General features: G+C 47.8%; 1 protein-coding gene across 1 annotated transcript; it reads right to left on the bottom strand.

Annotated features, from left to right (window-relative positions):
* Nucleotides 1–3,352: 3,352 nt before the first annotated feature.
* THNSL2 (threonine synthase like 2) lies at nucleotides 3,353–11,105 on the bottom strand. The gene is made up of 8 exons (XM_042832235.1): nucleotides 10,562–11,105; nucleotides 9,693–9,887; nucleotides 9,274–9,426; nucleotides 8,571–8,801; nucleotides 7,582–7,730; nucleotides 5,114–5,239; nucleotides 3,955–4,106; nucleotides 3,353–3,827 (listed from the first exon to the last, which is right to left on the bottom strand). Exons 1-8 carry the CDS (start codon nucleotides 10,782–10,784, stop codon nucleotides 3,572–3,574), a joined length of 1,485 nt encoding a protein of 494 aa, XP_042688169.1. The 5' UTR covers nucleotides 10,785–11,105; the 3' UTR covers nucleotides 3,353–3,571.
* Between the last annotated feature and the right edge of the window lie 26 nt (nucleotides 11,106–11,131).

Below are 11,131 nucleotides of genomic sequence, written 5' to 3'. Positions count from 1 at the left end.
CACACACTGTATCTCCATCCCAACACATTGCATCTCCATCCCAACACAATACAACTCCATCCCAACGTACTTCTTCCCATTAAATACATGGGGTAAGGAGCCCCAGCCATATTGTCCCTTCCTGTGCAGTGTCCCAGTCTCTAGGGAACATGCCTGGTGAGATACATGGTTCCCGCAGAGGATGACTGGAGACTGTGGGCATCACCTGTTTCCTGGGATGCATGGATCAGACCTACTTAGAGGAAGGAAACTGGAATTTTTGCTGGAGAAAAGGGTAAGCAGCTGATGTTGAAATGAATTATTTCATGATATGGCCTGGATTTGTGCACAGCTCTGGAAGGCACAGAAGTAATGTTTGTCTAACTAAGAAGCGTGTTGATCTGCCAGAGCCCTCAGCCAGCTGTTAAGGTGTCAGATAGAGAGGTACCACCAGCATCCACCTTTCCACATGACTTTCCTCCTCACATCTTCCATCTTCCCATCAAATTTGTTCCTCTCCACTCAGCCTGTGTGGAAGCTCTGAGCACCCATTCTGGGGATGAATTGGGTCCCTGAGCCTCTCATGGAACTCGCTGGGAGATGTCCCCAGGCCTGTCCCCACAGCAGGGCTGGGTTGTGTGGCAGTGCATTGCCCTCTGCAGGTCACAGCAATCCTACAGCATCTATGCCTTCCCCTCCATCCGCCAGAAAACATGGAATCACACAATATCCCAAGTTGGAAGGAACTATAAGGATCACTGAGTACGACTCCTGGCTCCACACAAACCAAACAGGCTTTTCCTGCCTGGAGAAACCAAAAGAGGTTTCATAGTGCTTTAGATTTGTCCACTCTATAGGATATTTAGGAATTTAATCCTCTTCTACCTCCTGCACAGGACACCATCCCCAGCAGGATGCTTCAGGGGCGATATAGGAGCAAGGAGACCTATTCACTATTAATTGTTTCCTTTCTTCTTGCAAACAAAGCTTGGTGGAACCCCTCACTCATGCATCCTGCTGCTCCTGGCCAGCCGGATTTGCAACCTTCCTCTTGGATGTGGAGTTGCCTGCAATTTCAGGCCTCTCCCCCCTCACAGGGTGGCTTCAGTTATGATTAAGAGCTAAATTACAGCAGGGCAGTTGGCCCTGTCTGAGAACCACAAAGTTTGGGGAGGCGGCTATTAGAGGTGGTGGAGTTCAACCTATATAACATGCTGCAAAATGAAAGGACCTGCTGATGGCGGGGGTCAGATCTCAGGAGGGGGGAGATCTCACCATCACCTCCATCATTAATTAAAAGAAAAAAGCCATCACAAAGAGGGTGGTGAAGCACTGGAATGGGTTGTCCAAGGAGGCTGTGGATGCCCCATCCCTGGAGGCATTCAAGGCCAGGCTGGATGTGGCTCTGGGCAGCCTGGTCTGCTGGTTGGTGACCCTGCACATAGCAGGGGGTTGGAACTGGATGAGCATTGTGCTCCTTTTCAGCCCAGGCCATTCTATGATTCTATGAAAAAGTCAGCACTAGGAGCAAGTAATTGCCAAGGGAAAGGCTGCATTGTTACTCCAATACAAGGCCTTCAGCTGCATTTTTGCATCATTTTTAAACACTTCATTTTGGGGATGAAAGCAGCCTCACTGGTGGCACGTAACCCTTCTCTCCCACTGACTTTGGATGGGAAGCAAGCAGGGGGTGGTGAAGAGATGAGAAAGGCTGCCTGGGTGCTGGGCATGGCAGCTTGCAGCCCGGGCAATGCTCCCTGCTCTCCCTGCACACTCTGCAAATCCCCATGCTGATTTACTTCACAGCATTTTCTCTTACCCCACTAAATGCCACTAAACCTTCAGATTACCCTCCCATTTTTTATCCTTCCTTTGATGTAATGGGGAATTTTTTTTATTTTTATTTTTTTTATGGCAAAAGGGGATTTTTCCCCCCTGGTGTAATTATTCCCATTTTTTTCTTTCCCTTTTTAGGCACAAAAGAATCCTGCCAGATGCACGGCTTGTGGAGGCAGCTCCCACATGAGGTATTTATGTATTTATATGTACATGATGGGAACGTGGTATTGAAAGTCCTGAAGTTTCAGTCTGAAGATAAGGGGAATTTCCCATTTCCTATTTCTTTCAGTGGAAATTGCCCTGGAAGAGCCTGCAGCAAGACTGGACCAAAAGCTGCAAGATACAGCACTACAATGTAGGTCCAGTGGCTGGCACCCCTATAATAACCACAGCCAGGGGACACAGCCACTATTTAATACTAACACTGAGCAAGTTTTGGTAGCTGGGATGATTCCTAAAAGCAGATTCACTCCAGCCCTGGGTTCATTTCCAGCAGTTATGGAACAGAGGCATTTACTGCTTTGAACATTCTGGGCTATTAAACACGACTTAACCCAAGGGCAGCATGTTGCTTTGAAAGGTGTGCACTGCTGTGAGGTCGATTCCAGCTCAGATCCCTGATCCCATATGCTGGTTTTTCTCATCCACTTCACAAAAGAAAAAAAAAAAACACAAACCAACCACCCATTTCTGTCCTTCATGTTTGCAACGAGCGTTCAAATCTTCACATGAGCTCTGGGAAGTGGAAAAGCTCCATGAGCAGCTCATGAACCTCCTCTCCAAAGTGCAAACAAGCCCCTTGTAATCCAGCACAGCACAACTTTACGGGATACAGCTCCCAGGTCCCAAAAGTGCCCAGTCCCTATCTTGGTACCCAAAGATGGGATGTCACAAGTCCTTGCAATGGCAATTCTGCTTCCCAGAATGCTTTCGCCCAGCCCTGCAGCTCCATCCTTGCCTGCACATGCACCACAGGCATCTCAATCCCCATCTGCACACCCCCCAGAACTGAGCAGGCACCATAGACCTCAGGGAGGTCTGGGAATCCCTTCTCCTCGCACTGCCCTCATGCTGAGGCTGCTCTAAGATATATCTTCAACTGCTAACTGCCATCCATGCTGACAAAATAAAACAAAACACAGGAATCAGTGCAATGGAATCATGGAATGGTTTGGCTTGGGAAGGACCTTAAAGCCCATACAGTCCCAACCCCTGCCACAGGCTGGCTGCCACCCACCAGCTCAGGCTGCCCACGGCCCCATTCAACCTGGCCTTGAGCACCTCCACGAATGGGGCACCCACAAACCCTCAGGGCAGTGTTCCCATGCCTCAGCAACCTCTGAGCAAAGAATTTCCTCTTAATACCTAACCACAATGGCTTGACAGTGACACCCAGCATTACTCCTTCTGGTAGGTCTGGTACAAGATGCTCAGGGACAGAATCACTGAATGAAGGTAGGTGATGACTGCGGATAATTTTAAGGGAGCTTTTTGTGATGGCTAACAATGATGAGACAAAGATGTTCCTTCAGCATTTCAATCAGCATTCGTAACTTTATAGGAAAAAAAGAGAATACGATTGCAGAGTTCTTTTGTGAAAAAATTATTAAGGAGTCTAATAATTCAGAGTTAAAATATGTTCCAACTAATAATTAATTGCACAGGAAGCATAGGTTTCTATCTCAGTGTAACAGAGAGCTCTCGGGTAAAGGAAAATGAGCCCTGGGGTATCATCCAGCCACATCCCTAAAGTTCAGGCCTGTCCATTGACACCCTGTAGTCCCGGGGAGGTCAGAGCAGCACCCCGTTTCCCCCACCACTGCTCCACAGCTGTGATGCGGTCCCGGATCACTCGTGCCCAATCCTCGCCTCGCTGCAGGACAGTGGACCGGGTCTCCATCGCTGTTAGGGCAGTGATTTCAGGAGGGATTTCGGGAACCAGGCCAGCTCGCAGCACAGCATCCTGAAATTTGGCAGCTGAGGCTGGAGCTAAGCAACAGCGGGGTGTGCTGAAAAGAAAAGCAAGAAATCTTTTGATGTCAGCCCCGAGCGGCAGGCAGAGAAGCAAGCTGGAAAGTGATGCTCTGGTCCTTTAACACAGCTGACCAGCACACCTGTCTCCATGCAGGTCCTTACCTGCTGGCACAGCTGTCCAGATGTGAGTAGTGGTAGTGAGCAGCCACGGCCGAGTGTGGGCACAGCAGGTAGTGGTTCTCCTCCCAGCAGCGCTGCATGGCTTGCACGATGTCCTCATCAGATGCTGAGCACGAGCGCAGGGTCTCCGAAACCTGCAGCAAGAGAAACAGAGGTTTGCATTGAGCATCATCACCTCACGTGTTCCTTTCAATGGAGTTGATGCCATGGGCACCCAACAAAACAGAAACAGGAAGGCTGGAAGTAGCAACTGGATGGCGGTTTCCCCCACATAATCAAGACAAGGGATGTCTGCTGCAGCTGGAGGAAGGTGCTGCTGGAAATGTATCCTTCCCCCAGTTTTGTAATAATGCATTTTCACATTATCTTGTCTATATATTGCATCTGTATTTTAGTAATGTGAGGATTTCTTCTTAAATTTCTGACACGCAAGCAGGCCTAGGTGCTGCAGAAATGATGTTCGTTTGGGACAGCACACGTTGGGTGACGAGGTAGATCTCTGCATCTCACCCAAAGAGCTTCACAGTTCAAACCTCCACTTTTCTCTTGTATTTCACTCTGCTTTGTACTCCTGGTCCCATTCACCATATCAAGGCTGAATGGCAGTAGTGGACCCCACACCCATTCTCCAACACCACACTCAGTTTGTGCCAGAATCCACTGCTCAGTCCACCCTGGCCTGACTCACTGCACTGCTAATGCAGGCACTGAGTGGCCAAGAAGGGGTGATTTCATATCCTACCTAAAAAACTGTAGGTGTTTTTATCTAAAGGGTTTTATTTGTTTTGTTGCTTTTGTTTTGTTTTTAAACATCTCTATGCACATGCACTGACATAAAGCTCCTCTTAGATTTTAGTTTGGAAAGTCTCCAAAATGTGATTTTTTAAATTCTGAAAATGAGTAATAGAATCATAGAATGGCCTGGGTTGAAAAGGACCACAATGATCATCCAGTTCCAACCCCCTGCTATGTGCAGGGTCACCAACCAGCAGACCAGGCTGCCCAGAGCCACATCCAGCCTGGCCTTGGATGCCTCCAGGGATGGGGCATCCACAGCCTCCTTGGGCAACCTGTTCCAGTCAAAACCAACTGGAAACAGTAAATCTCCTTCCACACAGAGGAACGGGCATGAAGGACTGACCTTTCTGTGCAAACCCTCCGGCAGCTTCAGGCTTTTGGACACAGCGAATTGTTCCATCAGTGTTTTTGTCAGGTGGCTGTCAGAACCTGAGAGCAGCCAGAGGATCCTCTCCACATTGTACGGCTCCTGGGATGACAAGGGAACATGTGAGCAGCAAAAATGGGAGCATCTGTCTCAGGGTGAGAGCAGCTGTATGGATTCTCTGATGTCTAATTTGGGGTGAGGACCTGTTGCACCTTCTTCTTGCTGGTAGGCTTTGTGCCTTCTCCCTGCACACCTACATCCCCAAGCTCTCTTTGGGAACTCAATGTCCTTCAGACTCCTGACCCGTCCGAGCAGTCTGGCAGTGACCATCAGATTAAAACAACTTAATGAGGGGACAACTGATAAATTGACAGCGAGACCACATCTGTATAATCACCTTGAGGAAACCAGGCTAATAACACGCTATGTATTTAAGAACCAGAAATATACAGCGGTTTTACTGAGCGCTGCAGATGCTGCTATGAATCACACAGCTCCCATGTTACTTAATGAGACACTCAGCTCCCTGCAGGGCTGACCAATAATCTTTGTAAACATATAAGGAACATATAGGGCCTGACTGGACTGTATGGCTATGTAGCAATCGGTGTTACGACACCGCAGCAAAACTCAGTGCAATACCAGACAAAAGGGTCCCAAATGGGTCTCACTGCTTGCTCTCTCATTCCTATGTGCTCAGAAGCACTGAGCAATGTCCAGCCAGGTGGTTTGACCAAGGTACATTGTAGAAACAGACAGCACAAGGAACACCTGATACAAAGTCCTCACCACATCTCTAGGATTCCTGCTCTGCTGCAGGTAAGTGCTGGCTTTGAATGAGTTCTATATACCTGACAGTGCCTATGACCTCTTGTTCCTCCCATCCTGTCCTCCCCTGGCAAGTCATCGGGACTTACTCAGCCTTTGATGTCCTTATCTGGGTGGCTTACAGCTCCATTCCTGTTCTACATCTTCCCACCATCATCTTCCACCGCCTTCAGCCTGTAATTTCATTGTAGTATGGGTGTTGCCTGCCCTTTGCTTTAGGCTGTCCCCTGGTTTAGGCTGTCCTGACCCAGGTGTCCTGAGAAACTACTTGTTAGCACGCTTGGACTTTGATGACCTGCTACCAGAGGTGCCTCCAGCCCATCCTCCTGATGCCTCTTCTGCTTCCCTTTCTGCTTTTCCCACTCCCAGAAGTTTTCCTTCCACCTCCATCTGTTTCAGCTTATGCCTTCCTCTGCTATCTAGATCCAGTCAGTCTGGGCTGGGCCCCCAGTGGGAGCCTTGATCTTCACATTATTCATCTCTATGGTCTGTTTTTGTCCCATGTGCTAGAGCTGTCCAGAAGGACACCTGGGCTCAGTCAGGAGGATGGGTCACACTGAAAACTGTTCCCAAGGAAAGTTCTGGCTTGTGGACATGAGCTAAGTCTTGCTGCCTGAATTCAGGCCCAGAAAATAAATCCCCTGGCTGGCTTCTGATGCTGAAAGTCACAGCGTGCACTGTGATTCTTCTGGAAGTTCTCCTTAAAAGGGGTCATCCACACTATAAGCTCTGCTTCACCTTCATCTTTCCAGTTAGTCACTAGCTGGAGACTGCAGAAAAGGCAACCAAAAGGGAGAGTGAGCCCCACATATTCATGTTACGGGAGGAACTTCAAACTGCAGGCCACAGCAGCCCAGTGATGGGAGCAAACAACTTATTCTCTGCAAAACACCGTATTCCTCCATGCTCCCAAGTTCTCCCACTGTGTTTGAACAGCTCTTGGAAAATTCTAGTAGCTTAAGGCCATGGTGATACAACACCAAGTATTTCAAACCTAGGTCACTTGTTTGGAAGCAGATCCAATCCCTGAGGATCACAGGGTAGGTATGAAAGAGTATTTGCTGTTATTATTTCCTGGTATTTGTCTCCAGGCACTTGCTTTCTGTCCCCCCATGACTTTTCATTTCTGATGCCTTTGCCTGCTGGGACTTGTTTTGCTCTGCACAAACTGCAGACGGTCATAGATGAGGCATTTCTTCAGGGCTACTCCAGCTTCTTCCCTTCTCTTGCTCTTGCTGCAGTCTTCCAGAAGCACCAACAGAAACCCTGGGACGTGACAGGATTTATACTTTTCTGAGTGTCACAGAGGTGTTGAGAAAATGGTCCTTTCCTTCCAAGCTCGCACATAGCAAATCTCCAGACATCCACCATTTAGCAACAGAGATTACCAAGTCCAGCCTTGAAAAGTATGGGAGAAGGTGATGTTTGATCTGTCTCAGCTCAGCAGTCTGCAGCATAAATGCTCAGGATGACTCACACCTCCCAGTGCATCACTGAGAGGCACTGCCAGTGGCAAAATTACAGTCTTATAAACCAGGTATAGCAAAGTACAAGGAAAAAAAAATCTAAAAATACACACGTTGATTATCTTCCATTTGTTCCAATTCATTATCTACCTGAATATCCATGGCTGATGCTAATGTAGCCTTCACACGACCTGAGAGTGAGAAATCTCCATCTTTAACAGTCCTGTGAATGATGTCATTGCTGTTAACTGCAGCAACCAGCTGAATTGGAAGACCCATCTTCTGGGCAATACAGCCAGCTAGAAACAAAAGTGAAAAAACACATGCATACTTGAGAAAGAAACGTTAAAAACAGATTTAACAAAGAATTTGTTTTGTAAGCTGACTGAGCATCCAAGTTCAGAAGTGAGCACAAACGACAAACCCTAATAAACCTCCAGATATCTATCTTAAATGCCTTGGTAGAGCCCCATATTACAAAATCCTAGGACAAAATGCACCTCCTGGCAAACCAGCCCACTGAACATCTCCAGATCTGAAGATGGATAGGCAGGAGATTGAGAGGTCAGACAGGTGCCACTCCAGCAAAAGAGAACAAGTTTGGAGGTTCTTGGAGATTATTAATAATGCCTCAGATGGGCAGCCTGGAAATACAGTGAAAGCAGCTGAATGCATTAAATCCTTTTCATACTACTGCTGTGTGCCTAATTCAGGATGGAGGCAGTCAAGGATTCACACTGCAAGGGCCAGATTAGGCAGTTAGGAGTGGCCCTCTTGACAGCACACTATCTAAATCAGGTAAGACAAGGGAGAACTTCACACCTCTATTGAAGTCTTACTTGGGAAATCAGACCCACAGTATTCTCCCTCTTTTCTGGACCAAACATGTTCTGTCCTTCTCCAACGCGTCCAACCTCAAGATAGCTACAGTCATCATTAAAGGGTGGTTTCAGATTTTCTGCACCTTGCAAATCATTCAATGAGTAATAACCAGGCATGAGTAATAAAATACAAGTGGTTCTGAAGAAATCCTACCAGAGAGTGGGTGTTTTAATAAATAGCAATGCCCAGCATTTGCAAAACATTTTCAGGTCACAGAGCACTCTTTCTCTTCCCTAACCCATCTCTCCTCCCTTCACCTGTGACATTTCCCCCGCCTCCTGTTGGCACAACAATTTCCACCACTGGCAGTGTGGTGCTATCCAGGGTCGGGGTGCACCGAAAGTAAGCGTAGAAGTAGTGAGCAATCTGCACCATAATCCTCGACCAATTGACCGAATTCAAGCTCATCAGGTTGTTCCTTCTGGCAAAATCGACATCAGCAAACAGTTCCTTGATAGGCTCATCGATTTCATCGCTGTTCCCGTGAACTGTCAGAAAGAAAAAGGAAAGAGTAGATGTGCCAAAATCAGTGCCAAATCAGTGCCATGGGGCACAAAGCATTTCTGCTCAGAAACAGGGCCAGACTGAAGTCCTGGGGTTTGCTGCAGCCAGGATCGTCCTGAGCTGGCTGTCTCAGGGGCTGTTTGAGTTGGGGTTACTTAAACCATAAAATTGGGGGAAAAAGAAGTGGGGTCACCCCTTCATCCTTTAGTTCCAATAAATGGTGTTCAATTCAGTGCAGGTGAATGGAGACCAGAAGAGAAAGTCTTGAACCACTCAGTCATCAAAGTGGGAACATGGGCAAAGAGCATCTCCTTAGCAAGACAGCAGGGCATAGTCACTCTGATGGAAATGACCCAGCTGGCTGCAGCAGCAAAACCAGCAGCCCCTGGAGATATTTTGGGTCACAATTTCAATACAGCAGGGCCACAACATGGACGATCCTACAATAATGCCAACCAACAAAGACGTGGACATTGTCTTCAATGACGGTGGTCATCTGAAGTTCCTGTATCTGGGTGCACAACCCTTTGGGTAGCAGAACAAAGATGTCCACATTCTTCTGCCCTCTCACACTCTCAATTGCTGAGCTCCCTGTGTCCCCCGAAGTCCCTGTTTCAAAGCAATGAAGAAACAAGAAATGCAAACGTTGACACACCAATCAAAATTGCATCACCAGACTTCAAGAAAAAGATGTGGAGGTGCTCCATGAGATACTTTTGGTTAGAGGAGCCTCCTTGGCATTGACAGGATCCCTCGTCAGTCACCCATGAGGCAACACCACCACTCTGGAGCACCTATATGGTGGGCTGTAGGATGATGGCTCTCAAGGTAAAAACCTTCCCAGAAGCTTTCCCCCTCCAAAGAGAAATACTCACCAACCAGAACATTGATGTGCTTCTGCTTTTTCTCCAAGAAATACTGTAAAAACTGCCCAGTGCAGGACAAGGACAGATCCTTGAACGCGTAAGTAACCCCATGCCAGAGCTCCAAAACATTCAGCCCATCCTTCAGCCTGGACAGATGAACAACATCCTTGTGTCTGAACTTGCTGAAAGCCCTGTCAATCAGATCTAGTGGAAAAACAATTAAAAGTGCTGTCAGAATAGGTACAGGACAACTTATCTGTGGTTGCCTGCATCTGTGCTCTGTGTGCTCCTGGGAAGCAAAGTCAAAGACTCTCTGAGCTGGAGAGGTGACATATCCAAGAAGTTGTTTTTAGCTATTAGGAGGAAGCCAGCCAAGCTCCATTGCCTTCAATAGCTCCACAGTGAAGAACTCTAGAGGAAACCTGACACAACCAAAGCAAACTGTTAAATCACAAAATAAAGGAAACTTTTATCATTAGCACACTGTTGAGACAGAGGTTGTAGGTGCCCTCTGGTGGAAAGGATGGTTTAAAAACATTACAAATGGAATCATAGAGAGCATGGAGTAGCTGAAAGCCATTGGCAGAAAGGTAAGGTCTGGTGCTAGCACTGCACTCCCCCAGCAGTCAGCAGGGCCACAGCACTAGCAATTACTATTGCAATCATCACAGTCCTCATGTGCATGCAGGGTACACATTTTCCAAAAGGTAACAAGCCCCAGCAAGGTGACAGAGGAGAAAGGGGCAGAGAAAAGGTCAGGCAATAGTGCAGCAGGCTCCATCTTCTGGGCACTGTGAAGATGCTTAAGCTAAGGCAGCACCCAAACACTCCAGAATCCTCACAGGCATCTCTGCAAGCAGCTCCCACTTGAGACTCACCGCTAAGTGTGCCACGTGGGATCAATTCAGGCTTGACAAAGAGTAAACATATCTCCTTCACCAACTCGGGGTAGGAGAGGTGGCTCCATTGTTGCAGTGTGGGCCTGTCCAGCGAAGGGATGCAGCTGGGCATGAAGAGCCCACCATCAGGTGCATAGCCAGAGAAGAGGGCTCCCTCGAAGTCCACGGCCCCCGTGCCTCCCCGTGTGCTGATGTACTCCATCAGTCCTGGGTGGGCGCTGCGGTCACTGCCAAAGTCATGGGTAATCTGCTCTGCTGGGAGCACTCAAACTGACCCTAAAATATTTCCTGTGTAGACACATGGGGCTGGAGGATGGTGCTGTGTGGGTTTGCTTTGCCTGTGCCCTTCTAACAGTGTCCTGGACATGTTTCCTCTACTCAGTCACTGTGTGGGCACCTGGTGTTTCCTGACGGCTGGGTGCAAAAGCTGGAGCTTTAAGATAAAATTACTTAACAATTTTTTTTTAAAAAAAGGAAATGGGAAAGGAGACAGTAAGGGGAGAGAAGGAAAAGGGGAAGGGAAGAGGGGGGAAAAGGGAGGAAAAAAAT

This window comes from Centrocercus urophasianus, unplaced genomic scaffold (genome assembly GCF_019232065.1).
Source record: "Centrocercus urophasianus isolate 14NV4802_14NV808 unplaced genomic scaffold, USGS_Curo_1.0 seq_1052, whole genome shotgun sequence".
Classification (NCBI taxonomy): domain Eukaryota; kingdom Metazoa; phylum Chordata; class Aves; order Galliformes; family Phasianidae; genus Centrocercus; species Centrocercus urophasianus.
This window is presented reverse-complemented; position numbering and strand designations above follow the sequence as displayed.

Excerpts from the sequence above, each read along its gene's own strand:
- THNSL2 (XM_042832235.1), bottom strand. The coding sequence starts at position 10,784 with ATGGAGTACATCAGCACACGGGGAGGCACGGGGGCCGTGGACTTCGAG. Across the intron at positions 9,427-9,692 it reads GCACATCAATGTTCTGGTTG|GGACTTCGGGGGACACAGGG; the intron begins GTGAGTATTTCT and ends GCTTTGAAACAG. Across the intron at positions 4,107-5,113 it reads CGGAGGGTTTGCACAGAAAG|GTTTCGGAGACCCTGCGCTC; the intron begins GTCAGTCCTTCA and ends CTCTTGCTGCAG.